Source organism: Eschrichtius robustus, chromosome 20 (genome assembly GCF_028021215.1).
Source record: "Eschrichtius robustus isolate mEscRob2 chromosome 20, mEscRob2.pri, whole genome shotgun sequence".
NCBI lineage: Eukaryota > Metazoa > Chordata > Mammalia > Artiodactyla > Eschrichtiidae > Eschrichtius > Eschrichtius robustus.
Genome location: NC_090843.1, coordinates 51,364,263 through 51,380,234, shown reverse-complemented (window position 1 = coordinate 51,380,234; position 15,972 = coordinate 51,364,263). Strand labels below are relative to the sequence as shown.

Here is a 15,972-nt window from a genome sequence, read left to right as displayed (position 1 = left end):
TTTTTCCTAGGCTATGGTGAACTAAATGGTAATGCTGGAGAAAGAGAAATATCTTTAAAGAACCTGGGTTCTGATGAAGCCACCAACCCTATTTCCAGGGTCCTCAATGGCAACCAACAAGTTGTAGACACTAATCTGAAGCAGACTGTAAAGTCCATCACCTTTGGGAAAGCAGGAATTAAAACCAGGAATTTCATTCAGAAAAACAGTATGGACAAAAAGAATGGGAAGTCTTATGAAAATAAATCTGGAGAGAACCAATCTGTAGACAAGACTGATACTGTAGCAATTCCAAATGGTGTTGTAACAAATAATTCTGGCTATATTGCTAATGGTTATATGGGCAAAGGAGCAGATAATGATGGTAGTGGATCTGAGAGCGGATATACCACTCCTAAAAAAAGGAAAGCTAGACGCAATAGTGCCAAGGGTTGTGAAAACCTTAATTTAGTGCAGGACAAAATAATGCAACAAGAGACCAATGTCCCAACCTTAAAACAGGGACTTGAAACTTTCAAGCCTGACTACAGTGAACAAAAGGGAAATCGAGTAGATGGTTCAAAGCCCATTTGGAAGTATGAAACTGGGCCTGGAGGAACAAGTCGAGGAAAACCTGCTGTGGGTGATATGCTGAGGAAAAGCTCTGATATTAAGCCTGGTGTGAGCAGCAAAAAGTTTGATGATCGGCCCAAAGGAAAGCATACTTCTGCTGTTGCCTCCAAAGAGGACTCGTGGACCCTATTTAAACCACCCCCAGTTTTTCCAGTGGACAATAGCAGTGCTAAAATAGTTCCTAAAATAAGTTATGCAAGCAAAGTTAAGGAAAACCTCAACAAAACTGTACAGAACTCTTCTGTGTCACCATCTTCATCTTCATCCTCTTCGTCATCTACTGGGGAAACTCAGACCCAATCTTCAAGTCGATTATCCCAGGTCCCTATGTCAGCGCTGAAATCTGTTACTTCGGCCAGCTTCTCTAATGGGCCAGTTTTAGCAGGGACTGATGCAAGTGTGTATTCTCCTGGGGGTCAGCCACTGCTAACTACTGCTGCTAATACTCTAACACCCATCTCTTCTGGGACTGATTCAGTTCTCCAAGACATGAGTCTGACTTCAGCAGCTGTTGAACAAATTAAGTCCAGCCTTTTTATCTACCCTTCAAATATGCAAACTGTGCTGTTGAGCACAGCACAAGTGGATCTACCCTCTCAGACAGATCAGCAAAACCTGGGGGATATCTTCCAGAATCAGTGGGGTTTATCATTTATCAATGAGCCCAGTGCTGGCCCTGAGACTGTTATTGGGAAATCATCAGATCATAAAGTGATGGAGGTGACATTTCAAGGGGAATATCCTGCCACTTTGGTTTCACAGGGTGCTGAAATAATCCCCTCGGGAACTGAGCATCCTGTGTTTCCCAAGGCTTATGAGCTGGAAAAACGGACTAGTCCTCAAGTTCTGGGTAGCATTCTAAAATCTGGGACTACTAGTGAGAGTGGAGCCTTATCCTTGGAACCCAGTCATATAGGTGACCTGCAAAAAGCAGACACCAGTAGTCAAGGTGCTTTAGTGTTTCTCTCAAAGGACTATGAGATAGAAAATCAAAATCCTCTGGCGTCTCCTACGAACACTTTGTTAGGCTCCGCCAAAGAACAGAGATACCAGAGAGGCCTAGAAAGGAATGATAGCTGGGGTTCTTTTGACCTGAGGGCTGCTATTGTATATCACACTAAAGGTAACTTATTTGTTTCCTATATGAAGGTTCTTACTGGTCATTTTAATATACATTTATTGGCTGTTGTATTAAGTGAAATTTGGAAGCTACTATGAGATTCTTTAAGAATTCCAGAGCTTAGTTGAGAATAACAATGTTGATAAGCAGCTGATATCAAACTCTAATTCAGGGTCTTTGAAAACAGTATGGTTAAAGTTTAGAAGGAATGTTCACTTTTCCAACTTAAAAACGTTTCTTTTTATATAGACAAGGATAGTTGACCTCCTGCCTTTTGTTCAAGGAATATTAAATGTTTTCTTTGAACAGGTGTTGCCTCTCCTTTGCTTTTTATATCATATGCTTCTTTATTAGTGAGCTCACTTGTTTGTTCTAATTTGCTTAAAATGAGTAGGAGCAGTGTTTTGGAGGAGGAGTCCACAAAGGTGGAGTGTCAACTAATTTTTTCTCTTATAAGAAGGAATAACGGGTGCTAAAAGGTAACTAGAAAATAATCAAACTACAATGGCAGGTACAATCATCATTGTAGGGACCAGGCTCTTGGGAGTCTGCACCTGTCACAGCCCCAAAGCCCATGTTAAAAAAGAACCAGATATCTTTCAAGCTCCATGTTAATAACTTTCTTAGGATATGGCTTATTTGTGTCTTAAGGAAAAATTTGCTATTTGGCATAACTAATTTAAATCCTTAAAACAATGTTTTTTTGGTTTGTTTGTTTCTGCGGTATTTTTGTAGCCTTTTTTTTAAATTTATTTTTTATTGAAGTATAGTTGAATTACAGTGTTGTGTTAATTACTGCTGTACAGCAAAGTGACTCAGTTATACATATATACATTCTTTTTCATATTCTTTTCCATTGTGGCTTATCACAGGATATTGAGTATAGTTCCCTGTGCTGTACAGTAGGACCTTGTTGTTTATCCATTCTATTTATACCAGTTTGCATATGCTAATCCCAAACTCCCACTTAAAACAATGTTTTTTGTTTCATGAATGATGTTTACAAATGATGTTACAAGTACCTCTGTGCTTTGGAGAACAGCGGTTTTCAGTTTTCCTTCTCTACCTCCCCCACCTCCCCTAACAGAAATCCATACCCCATGCATGCATGCACACACCTAATATATACTGCACAGTCCCATTTTTAACAGTAGCTCATTTAGGCAATGATTTGCAACTGCAGGGAAGAGACAGCATATCAGATAATAGGGATAAAGTAATTACCATATTCTCCCTGGAAGAATCACTGCCTCATAGATGAATAGTAAAGCTATTTATGTGACTTCTAAGCAAATTACCTAGTCTCCATACTTTTCTTTAGCTGCAGATTGTAAGACATTTAGTAAAATAAACAGATATCCTTTTAAATTTTTCTTCCTTTAAAAAATAGGAGTAAATAGTAGAGTTGCCTTCTGGGAGTTTAGGAGTAGAAATCCTGGCAGATAAAATTACCTGTTTTCACTTTTCTCCAGCACTGCTCTTCAGAAGTAAATATGCGTTAACCAAGAGCTGGATGTTTTTAGGAAAGTTAGGGTAAAAAAGAAATACTTAGTTTCTTAAGACATTGGTTAATTATAAGTTAAATTCTGCCAGGGGAGTTGGGTGTTTTTGATATTTTCTGTGCCATCTGCCCTCCAGAGACCACTGTACTTGGAAAATCTTTACCAAAGTATTTTATACTGGTGGTGGTTGTGTGAGCTTGAGAAGATAATCTGGTTGTGTTATGTTCTCCCACAACCTGGAAAAATTCTGGGACAAGTTGTTCCATTGGGAGCTTGGTTGTTGGTATTATGTATGATGTTTACTATGGAGAAATGCAGGCCTTTTTAAATGGGAGTATTAACTCCTGTTTATTCTTAGATATTCTGTGTATGCACTTGTCCTATAGATAGGCTAACTAAATATGAAATCCATGGTATTTAGATAAGCTAAATACCCCTACATGGATGCAGTTGTACTTACTTTTGCTGATGTAACTGAAAGATTTGCTTTAGTAAAGTGCATCAGTTTGAGTTTTGTAATTGGACATTATTGAGATGAAATTGGTATTGATTTTTTTTTTTTTTCTCCCTAGAACAAACAGGTAATATTCAGTTCAGTTAGGTCCCAAAGTGGCAGGTTCTTTGAATTCCTACCAAATCCATTAGGTCACTAATTTTTCTTTTATTTGAATTTGTTTTGGTCACAACCTTTTGAAGATATGAAGATCTTTTTCTTAAACGAAGACTTGCCCTTTTTTCAAGTTTTCTAAAATTCTAAAAGAGGCAATAATCAGTGGGGCTTATTGGACTATCCTTTAAAAGAGCACTTGTATTATTTTCTTGATCCTTTAGTATGATCTTTAAATGTTCAAAAGTAACCTATTACTAAGTAAGTTGAATGAAGTTAGACTTAGAATTGGAAGTTCTGTGCATACTTCCTAACTTCAAAAATAAGCCCTTCAGCAACTTTATTTGGAAATAGTAGGTAGGAGGGTGCGTTATGTCAGTTCAACAGGAATGGCACATTTTTTAGATTAAATATTAATTACCTGTGGTCTTAAACATTAGTTACTGCAGATTTTAAAAATCTGAATGTTTAGTTGAGGGGTGTGAAATGAAGATACAGTGAGGCATAAAAAAGGAATTGATGGGAATTCTTGTTCTTGGGATTTTTCTTATAGCTTTTGATATAAATATGCTACTAACTTTTCTTAAGAAATAAGACTGTTAATCTTTGTGGTTTTGGGGGGAATATTGTACCATGACATAGCAGTACGAGTGTTTAAGTTAAGAGGTAGGTCCTCTTTTCCTATTTATCTCAAGTGACACTTGAATTAAAACTTTAAAGTGATAATTTTTTAATTGATTATGAAAAATTTAAGTATATGTAAGTATATAAATATATTTATGTATATTTTAAAATGGAGCCAAATAATACAGTGAACCCCAATGTGCCCATCATCCAGCTTGAACATTTAGAAAACATCGTCATTCTTATTTCATCTACCCACCTTCACACTCTTAGGAGTTTTTAAAAGCAAATTCCAAGTATCAGCGTTTTACTCGTTGATACTTTGAGTATGTTAGAGTGATGGCTTTTAATGCACACACCCAAGACATAACCATTGCCACCTTCAAAGTAATTACTCAGAATGCTTAGTTAGTGGAACTCTTTGATTTGTTGTCAAAGGCTTAGAATACTGGATCCTAACTTTCTGAGGTGATATCTTTAGTTTTGAAATGGTCTAAAGTCATTTGAAGCCTAGAAGTAACATTGATTGGCGTGAGTTGTGTGGTTAATGTGTTAATTTAAACCAGTTAATTTATCTTGCCTGGCTAATACTGCACTAAAGGATATTAAGCATTCAAAATGCTGACGTTTTGGAGTATTCATTAAATAATTTGATTTGATAAAATTTACCCAGCACATAGAGATGCAGGGGAGATAAATAGTGTAAGATTTAATTTTTGATGGTTGGGGTGAGTCAAAATGAAAGCTGTCTAGTATAATAAAATATTCCTGAGGCAGCTCTAGGCTATTGCATGAAATTTAAAAAATTTGTTTCTGTATTACCTCCACAGGTGGCAGGTTATTGGCATAAGTGGTTTGATCCACTCAAGTTGGGTCCTGGATTGAAAAAAAATTTTAACTCACTGGGTGGTTCTAATTGCCGACTAGGATTGGGACTCTAGGTCTATAGAGAACTTTCCTCAGCTTAATTCTTTTTTTTCTTTTCTGTCACAGTTTTCTGTACTACTAAGGAGTTGTGCAATAATTCGTTTGTTTTCCTCTTAATGTTGTACCTACCATAGGCCTAGTTGTGGAAGACTTGCTTTCACAGGGTGAGTCTTTTCCTTTAAAGAACTTCAGTAGAGGGGAAAACAATACACAAGTTTTAAGGCAAGGATTTTAAATGTCATAAGAAGGATAAAAATAAGAGATTTTAGTTGGGAGAGAGAGAGTTTCTTAATGGAGTAAATGTAGGAAGAGTAAATGCAGGGTATGTTTTCCTGGAGGCAGTGGCATTTAAACTGGATTTTGATGGATGGGGGTAAGATTTTTGACTTAATGGAAATACAGAGAACAGAAAGATAAAGAACAGAAAAGTTGGAAAGCAAGTAAAGTAGGAAAATATCCACTTTGGATGTGGTGAGGGGATATAAAAGAGAAGGAAGGTAAATTGCTGCCAGATCATGGAGGTTTTTAATTTCCATCTGGAGGCAGGGGGAGCCACTGAATATCAGGGAGATAGGCTGGTAGAATGGAAGTAATTTAAACTGACAAAAGACAGGGGTTTTAATGCTATTCCTAATTCCTGTGTACTTGGGCAAATCATTTATCATTTTTAAGCCTGGGTTTTCTAATTTTATAAAATAAGTATATCAGCCTTTGTTTTGTGTTACCAGATTGTACTCAACTGCTGTAAAAACTGGGTTGGTATTAAACAATTGACTTGTAGATCTGTGTTCAGGTAGATTAATGTGGCACCAATTTGTAGGGTAGATTAGAAGCCATTTTTCTGGTGACTAGAAGTAAAAGATCAGGCAGACTCTTGGAATAGTCCCGGCAGAGAAATAACAAAGATTTCCCCTTTGTATTTGCAGTCATGTGAATGTATTATTTAACCAAAAATGAACAAACACTTACTTTTTAAAAGTTTTTAGATTGGGTATGGGCAAGAGGGAACTGATAAATATTTCTACATCTGCAGGATATGGGAAACAGGATTTTTTTTTTAATTTTATGTATTTTTTTATACAGCAGGTTCTTATTATTTTATACATATTAGTGTATATGTGTCAATCCCAATCTCCCAAGGGAAACAGGATATTGAGGAGGCAAGTTATGGTTAATTAAATTGATCCATAAAACTGATGGGAACTATACATACAGTTTATACATTTGTTCACAAAAAGATCTGAATATTAAATTTTCTCCTGTTAACACAGTGCTTAATAAGCCTTTTCACTGTATTGCATTTGCTCCATAATTGTGCCATCAAAGCTATCTTTTTAATAATCTTATTAACAGGTACCTGCAGATTTGAGTTTGGTTTCAGTCCTAGCTGAATATCCTATATTTGCGAAGAGTCCTTTTTTCCCCTCTCTGTAATATGGGACATATAGGAATGTATGTGACAAGTAATTCTTAATAATTGTGTAAGATCCTTTTTTCCCAGTGACTTTCCATTTTAACAGCCATACCGGGTACTTGATTTCTCATTAATTCTGCTTTATGAGTACAGTAATTACTTTGCTACTAATCTGGAAGGTAACTTGTAAGGAATTTAATAGAAGCTAAAATTTAACCCCTAGATTTCATTAGCTGAAGTCCTGAGGGAGAGGGAAGTAATCACCCATGCTATAAAAGCAGAAATTGTCTATTACTGTCATAGTAGTAGCAGTTTCATTCTAAGCAACTTGAATTTGATATTTTACCTTTAAAAGTAATCCGGAATAGAATAAGTGCTCCAAGTTTCTATTGTGTGTATTTAGAGGTTGTCCAGACAATTCTGTTGTCTGTTGGTGTCGCTCCAAATTGGGAATGTAGGATTGAGATTGATACACTGAAGAGTTCATTAAGCATCTACTGAAAAGGTGGTGGCTTAACAACTACCTTAATCAACTATACTTGAAAATGTACAGTATTTCTTTATGGGTATAGTCAAAATGAAAAGAAAAAGAAAAGGGTGGGGAGAAATTTCTGACAGGCAAACGAATAACAGGCAGGTAGGTACAGTGACTGGTTGAGAAGGAGGAAGTCAGGATAGCAAAACACAGTGTTGGGATAGCCAGAAATCATCAAAAGACAGGTAAATCTGAAGTAGAGAAAAAACAGAATTTAAATTTATGCCACCACCCTTGCAGAATTTTACAGAATTTGATCTAAAATGTCTTAATAAGGGGTTGGAAGGCATGATTACTGATAAATTGATCTGGGGGTTCTCATTTGTGGGAATCAGCTTGCTTTGCCTTATATATGATTTATTTTCTTTTTGGGGGGAGCCATTACGTGCTTCTTAAAATGTTTAAATGTTTTTAAATGATTTTTTTTTAAATGTTCTGTTAAACTGGGACAGTAGTATCTTTCAATTTTAAAGGCAGTTAAGCTTTTACTTAGCTTTAACCCTCTTCAGTCTTTTTCTTTGAAGGATTTTAGAATTAGAAGATTAATCTATTTGGTTGAACCATATGAAATTGCTGTTTTTGTAGGTCAAAACAGGTTGAATAATAGCAGTTTCAAATGGGTCTACCTAAAACTACTTTTCTATATTATTACTTCCTTGACTGATCTATGAGTAGTATTCTGTTCAAATCAGTAGTTATTTATTTATTATGTCAAGCACCGTGTGTGGTGATAAGCAGATGAAAAGAGAGTGTTCATGTTATTAAGGAACTCAGTCTGATGGGGAAACATATGGAAAGAAATTTATTACTAGTGTGATTACTCTATAGAAAAATGCATTTAGAATATAGAGAAACCGCTAAGGTGGGTGGGTGGGGTTAGGGGATGAGGGTAGTTAGGATTCAAAAAAGAAGTGAACGTTGGCTTATTTATTGTAGAAGGAGAGTCAGAATATTTTAGGTGGAAGAGAAATAGTGTTTGAAGATTGCCAGTTATTCAGTTTGTTTCAAGGAAGGTGAATGATGCAAGTTAAATCTTTAACTTAGTCATTGAATTTATTTATTAATGTATCAGCCACTGTGTCAAATGCTAGAAATAAATTTATTTTTCATTTATTTTTTATTTTTGGCTGTGTTGGGTCTTTGTTGCTGTGCGCGGGCTTTCTCTAGTTGCAGAGAGCAGGCAGGGGCTTCTCTTTGTCACGGTGCGCGGGCTTCTCATTGCGGTGGCTTCTCTTGTTGCGGAGCACGGGCTCTAGGCGCGCGGGCTTCAGTAGTTGTGGCTCGCGGGCTCTACAGCGCAGGGTCAGTAGTTGTGGCACATGGGCTTAGTTGCTCCGTGGCATGTGGGATCTTCCCGGACCAGGGCTTGAACCTGCGTCCCCTGCATTGGCAGGCAGATTCTTAACCACTGTGTCACCAATGAAGCCCTAGAAATAAATTTTATATGAAACATACACAGAACCAATCTCCATGTAGGCAAGTGGGAATCCATTGAAATGTTTTGAGCAGTGTGGTCACTTTCAGATTTGTATTTTTAAAGGAAGAGAATTATAATAACCATGGTGTAGAAAATAGAAAGTGAGGCTCAGTTAACTGCATAAGAGAGCAGTTAAAAGACAACTTCAGAAATGTGCATAGGATACCACTGCTTGAACCAGGGCAGTGGCACTGGGCTAGAGAAAAGGGGCTAGGTAACTAGAAAGTTACAAATGTCTTAATTTTGGGTAAGAGTTGCAGTAGTTGAACACTCCCTCCCTGCATTCTCTAGTTTCCATTTCCTTAACTCTACCCACTCTTCCTACTTCCTGTATGTTTGATATAACCTTCCTGGTATCATTCTCTTTTTCTCAAATGTTGGTGCTCCTTCTGAAGTCCCCTTTTCATGCTTTTGAACTCTTGGGTAATCTCATCTAATTCTATTGCTGTGAATTAAGCTTAAGATTTCTTCAGCTGCTTTTATGCTGAGTTCAGACCACGTATATTCAATTCAACATTACTCCAATTCTGTGTTTGTAAAACTGAATTCATTTTTTTCCCAAAACCTACTCTTTCTTTCTTGCCTTACCTCTCAGTGGATTAACATACAATACAACCCTTGTTGTTAGGTTTATATGGATCCTCTCTAACATCTCCATTCTTTTCTATCTCTAATACAACTGTCCTAAATTCTCTACTTCTGCAGTAACATTTACTGGGCTCTTTTTCTGTATTGTCATTTCATCCATTCTCTTCAGCTGCCTTGAGGAATCATTCCTAATATTTAGTTAATAACCTCATATTTCTTCAGTAGCTTCCCTTCACCGATGTAATTAAATAATAAACTTTTCTTTATGAATGCTTTGTGCTCTTTCCCCAAAATAGCAAAAAGGCATTTTTCTTTGTCTAAATCTTTCCTTCTTGGTGACTTTCAGCTTTGTTCCCTGAATAGTGTTGTTCTTTGTCTAAATCTTTTCCTCTTAGTGACTTACTAAATTACCTGTGACTGCTAAAGCCTGGGTCAGGAAACTTGTTTTATAAAGGACCAGATAGTAAATATTTTAGGCTTTGTGAGCCAGAGTCTCTGCTATTTGGTTCAGCCTTGTACACAAAAGCAGTGGGTGTGGCTCTGTTCCAGTAAAACTTTATTTGCAAAAACAAGTGGTATGTAGAACCCAGTTGGCTGACTGCTTTAAATTAGTACACCTTGTTTAAAACCATCAAGCTTTGTTTGTGCTGATGCTTCTTCTACCTAGAAAAGCTACTACCTACTCTACTAAGCTCACAGAGGCAGAGCATTTCTTTCTGTTATTGCATCTATATCCCTATCCCCTAAGCAGTGCTTTTTAATCCACTTGGAACTTGTAGGTAATTGGACATTTACTACAGGAAGCCTTGAGATAGGGAACTACATAGAAGGTAGTCTGCTTTAGAAAATTGAATGTTACATTTTCTTCATTTGAGTGGCATTACTAAATATTTGAATTTTTAAAATTTTGATACAGTAAAATTTCAAATTTGGGTGGTGGTGGTCTAAATGATAGAATCGTGACAAAATTGCCTACCAAGTTTGGCCCTGTGGCCGTTTCTCAGTAACTGTTTGCATAATTGGATGATGTGATTCCTGTTTTAAAAGAACTGGGAAGTTAGACGTGTGTGTGTGTGTGAGTGCATGCGTGTAGAAGAGGGCAGTGTTAAAAGTAAAAAGATTAATGTTATGCTATGTTATGATTCTGTATAGTTGAAGGTGCCTTCTGTAGGCTTCTTTATACTTGTTCAGCTTCTCTTGTGATAAAGTTAAACAGAAACTCAGTTCATATTTAACGTCTGAATCCAAACGTTTGTAACCTAAAAGAGGGCAAAATGTCATTCACTTCTTTCCCATGTATTCTCTGTCACTAGCTTCTTGTTAGTCTTTTTAGAGTGGTTGAAGCATGGCATATAATCCTGCAAACAATATTTGATTTATTTCCCCTTCTTTTTCATCTTAACTTGGAGTTTCATGGAAACATTAAATTCTAATCAAGGAAATCAAGTTGCTGCTAGTTATAGAAGTAATTGATATTAAATAGCAGGAAGGGGAATTGTGTTCATTTCTCAGTACAACACTGCAGATAATGCTGATTTCCTGGCTGGAAGCTAGGCTGGCCCATGACTAATTTTTTAGCTAGGTCAGCATCCCTTTTCCCTCCTCAGAAGTCATAGTCAAATTCACTACTCCAGAGCCCGTATTTGAGGGTAATAAAATTTTCTTGCCAGAAATAATTTAAAATCATTAGAGTAGAATGTAAAGCTGAATGTCCTAGTTGAAGCTAAGGAAATGTCTTCAGTCCACTGAAGAAATGGGATGTTTGCAAATAGTTATTTTTGTCTTTATTCTAAATGTGTGTGTTTACTCTGCTTTAAAAGTACAATAGTGTGCTGCTACTGTGACTCTTGAATGTAGTGCCCTCCCCCTGCCAAAAAAAGGGTGGGGCAGCGACAGGTTGAGGTTTTGGCCAGGAAGAAAAAGGAAAATGTTATAGCGTAGGCGGGCTATAACAAGGAAAAGTTCTATTGTTCTTTTCTTTTCTCAACATAAAACTAAATATAGATTTATCTTTGCATTAAGCAAACTTTAAATAATGAGCATCAAGTAATCTGTGTATACAGAACTCAGGAATTTATCTGTTGCAAAATGTGAGATTTCTGTACTTTAAAAGGGGGAAAGGTGGTCGGATTAATTTTTTCTGTAGTGAGATCAACCAAGGAAAGGCTTATCTTTAGACTTCTTCAAGTAAGCCATTCTGAGATCCAGAAGTTTGTAGATAACAGCTCTAATGACTATTGCAGCTACTCCTAATTGTTTGAAACTAATGGGATTAGAAATTGTATTGAAGTGATAGATACATGAGTGCCATGACTAGAATTCCTTTCCTGATATATCTTCTTTTTTTTCCCAGATTAGACTGGTTGCAATTCTCTCTCCTTAGACCTCCTAGGAGACGGGAATTTTCCTGCCAATCTTTAGATGGGCATCTGCTCAGCAATTTAAAGGCCATAGCATCCATCTAAGCTCCTGGACCAAGTGGCAACCAGTGCATTATTCCCAGTCTTTGTTTAATCAGGGAATTGCTGTGTTACCTTGAATGGGATTTTATCTGGATAATTCTTTGATCATTTTGAATAATTAACCCATTACTCCAAACATCGAATTCTGACAAATTTTCAAAAAATCTTAGCAGGTTTTTTAGAGGTGAGTTTGATGGGGTGGGGGCAGGGAGAATGTGATTCTACCATTCCCTGACCCCATCCATTCACATAAAACAAAAAGTAATAATTTTAGATCTAGACACTTAACTTTCTTTTAGCCCTGGGGAGCTATTATGTTGTAGCTTAACGATAACCCATGTTCAGATGTATCTGATCTTAATGAGCTCCAGTTTTATTTTTCCTTAACTATAATTGGTTGCTGATAAATTACAGAATACAATTACAGACAGTCCAGTTATACAGAATAAAAATCGCCTTTTTGTCTTTTCAAAATGGTGGTTATAGGGCCGTGGAAGAGCACTTATTCTCAGTGTTAGTTATAGGTCATTCCTATTACTAAGTAGTTTTTGTTTACATTAATCTCCTTTCAAGGAACAATTCTTAGGTTCTTGTGGTGTAATAGTCGTCTACTGTCTTATTCCTCAAGACTTCAAATATCCCTTCTGTGAAGCTTTTTCTTATGCTTCCAGGTAGAGTTTTTCTTGCCCTCTCTCTGTATGTCACTACAGTTTGTTCATGTACATACTTCCCTTATTCTAAGATACTAAAATAGGCACATTGTAAATAATCACATTTGAATGGAATTGGAACAGATAAGGGTTGTGTGTTATTAATAAATAGGTATGGATTGACATTTTGACCTTATGGGTTAAGAAGGGTAGGTTGGGTTTGTAGGAGGGAACTACTTACCTATAACAGAGTTAAGTAAAATTTTAATAAGGCATTTTAAGTGTCAAGCTTAATTAAATTTGATGAATGCTTCGTTCAAAAGACGTCGGCACCTTGTTGAAGGATGATGGGTTGACAAAAAATACTTGGTTTTTTTTTTTTTTTTTAATTAATTTATTTATTTATTTTTGGCTGTGTTGGGTCTTCGTTTCTGTACGAGGGCTTTCTCTAGTTGTGGCGAGCGGGGGCCACTCTTCATCGCGGTGCGCGGGCCTCTCACTATCGCGGCCTCTCTTGTTGCGGAGCACGGGCTCCAGATGCGCAGGCTCAGTAGTTGTGGCTCACGGGCCTAGTTGCTCCGCGGCATGTGGGATCTTCCCAGACCAGGGCTCGAACCTGTGTCCCCTGCGTTGGCAGGCAGATTCTCAACCACTGCGCCACCAGGGAAGCCCTACTTGGTGTTTTTTAATAACAATGAGCTATTACAAAAAAAATCATCTTTTCTATAGCATGCATGTGCATATCTTTACTATTTGTGCAGACAGAATTGTTCTCTTAGCAGTTTGATTTCAGGTAATAATTGATTTTCTGTAATCAACATTTAAGGCCATCTCAATGACACTCTGAAGAATTAAAGGAAAATATGAGTATTTTGTCTGGGTTTCATAGAACCCAGCCCTACCTCCAGCCCAGCAATAGTCCGTCTAGGTTTTTTAGGTTTAAAGTGAAAAGCATAGCTTTAAACTTTGCTCTACAAAACTTGGTGTATAAAAGTAATCCTTTTTTTTCTTCTTTGCAGAAATGGAATCTGTTTGGAATTTGCAGAAACAAGGTAAGAATGGTTAGGTTACCTAAAATGTCCTTATGGCCAGTCTTTATCTGTATTTGTGTGATAGACAAAGGGTAGCCTAAGAACTGAAATTCATAGTTCAGAAAAATATTAGCTGTTTTAAAAACCTTATTTGGGCTGTATATTCTCTGAAAAGAAGGTTAGAAATCTACAGAATAGCAGATTAGCTTCCTTCACTACCGTAAACAAGATGTGAGTAGCAGGAGGGCAGAGGGACTGGATAATCCACATCTGGATAATTTGGAATTTTCAAAAAACTGAAAATTGCTTATCTTAATTATTGGGTGCTTTCTTTCCAAATACAATAAAATATGTTAGTTGTGGGATACCTGAAATAAGTGAGTATTGGTTTGGAGAGTCAGTCACTAATAGATTTTGGCTTTCAGAGCCCTGTAAAGCCCACTTACAGGGCTGGATCCCACTTGCCATCCACCTTGCTAGTTAAAATAAGTGAATTTCAGAAGAATGTGAAAGTCCTAGAATTTCAGAACTTGAAGGCATGAGAAATTCTGTTTTCTTGCTACAAATTAGGAAACTGAGGCACAGAGAGGTTACTATATAAACTAGAAAGTGTCCGGACTAGAAAGTAAGATTCCCTGATTTTCCAGCATTGCTTCTTCTTCCATCCTCTCTCTTATTCTTAGGCCAGGTCTTTTTTGTCTAACACAGCCATGACCTGAAAATAACTAGCAAGCTCTTAAATTATTTTGAATTGCTTTCTGTGTACCTTCCTATTCAAACACAAATTTAAAACATGGACTAGAAAATATACCCTGCAGAAGTAGACCTACCTGTTTTTTACTCTAAAATGGTTATTAACTATTAAGAATTGAGCATTGCCTTCCTGGCAAGCTGCTAATGGATGTCCCTTGGAGTTCTGGAAAGGATATTGTTTCGGAACTAAGATTGATTCTTAGCCTCAGGTGAGCTTGAATTCTTCGATATTATTTTCAGGCCTTTATACTTTTCTATTAGGTTGACAAGTTTTATTTTTATTAAAGCATGTGTACTTCAAAAAGTTCTTAGGGTAGATAGACGTAGTATGTAATAAAAACATTGCTCTCCAGAAGAGGGGGGCATACAGATAAATAATGGGAATTTAAAATAACACTGGAGTCTTTGCCCAGGCACATTCTGACTGTTTTATACTTGAACCTAGGATATCCACAGGTTTTTGCTGTTGCTGAGAATAAAGTCTGGTGGTGCTATGGGAAATTAGAGGGAAGAAATAAGTCATAATTAGGACTGAACTTGTAGTTTTGCTTTAATTTAACCTGAAGTTTTTGGTGTTAGGTGTTTCTTGAACAGTTCCTTAATAGACAATCCACATTGCTTAAATAAATTTTGACTTCATTTTGCTGAGAAGAACAAAAGAAAATAAATATAAGTGTTTACTTTAGTATTGGATTATTGATGACTTAACCTTTGTCTGCTTTTTTCAAATGTGCTACTTTTATAATCAGGAGAAGCACATTGTCCTGGTTAACTGAACTCAACCCTCTTAACCTGTAGGCGTTGAGGCCCTCACTGGCTCGAGGACCTTTATGCTGGGAATCCATTGAGGTGGATTTATTTGGGTGAAAAAAAGTGGATCACACATGTGTTGATACAAAGAGGAAATGGTCTTTAAATTGTGTTTTCATAAAAGGAGTTTACATGATGATGGTTATTTGGGATTTGTTTTTTGAACATGGGCATTTGGGGATTTCAGACCTTGTTTTTATTTATGTGTTTATTTTTTAAACTTCCCTCCAGATCCCAAAAGGATAATCACTTACAATGAAGCCATGGATAGTCCAGATCAATGAAGGACCAGACTGCCTACTTGTAACCTTTCTGCAGCATTAGAGCCACCGTTCATGGGGGACACAAGGCTTTTATGCTCCTAGATCTTCAACGCAGCAGAGGAACCATAAGTAGAATCACAGGATAATATATACAAATATATATATATATATATATATATACATACATATATATATATAGTTATTTAAAAAAAGGCACCTGAAAGTAATTAGACTTCTTAAGGAATCAAATTTATTTCAAGAGACTACACATGGTTATTTAATCTCTGGTACTGAATAGTTTTTTTTCTTTTTTCTTTTGTTAGTTTTCGTTTTTAAGTGTGAATGCAAGTGATTAATGAATATGGACTTATTAACAAGCGTGGTTCTAAAGTTCCTGCTGTCATCAACTTGGGCAACAAATGACCCACTGGAAAGGCAAATCCACTTAAAAGATCTCTGTATCTTGTTCTGTGACTAAAGTGATACACTAATCACGGGGAACCCAGAATGATTCAACATTTTCCCCCACTCCTCCCTTGATCTTTTGGTTATACTATGAGCCCTGCGAGAATGCTGGATAAAATGCCTTGAAGTTTG

The 15,972-nt window shown here is 36.7% G+C and overlaps 1 protein-coding gene across 1 annotated transcript in view; it reads left to right on the top strand.

Moving 5' to 3' along the window:
- NUFIP2 (nuclear FMR1 interacting protein 2) overlaps positions 1-15,972 on the top strand; it is a 21,252-nt gene extending 5,280 nt beyond the window's left edge. The window contains exons 2-4 of the mRNA XM_068529471.1: positions 11-1,735; positions 13,538-13,570; positions 15,344-15,972. Coding sequence (XP_068385572.1) covers positions 11-1,735; positions 13,538-13,570; positions 15,344-15,396 — 1,811 coding nt within the window. The 3' untranslated portion in view covers positions 15,397-15,972. The remainder of the gene's footprint in view (positions 1-10; positions 1,736-13,537; positions 13,571-15,343) is intronic.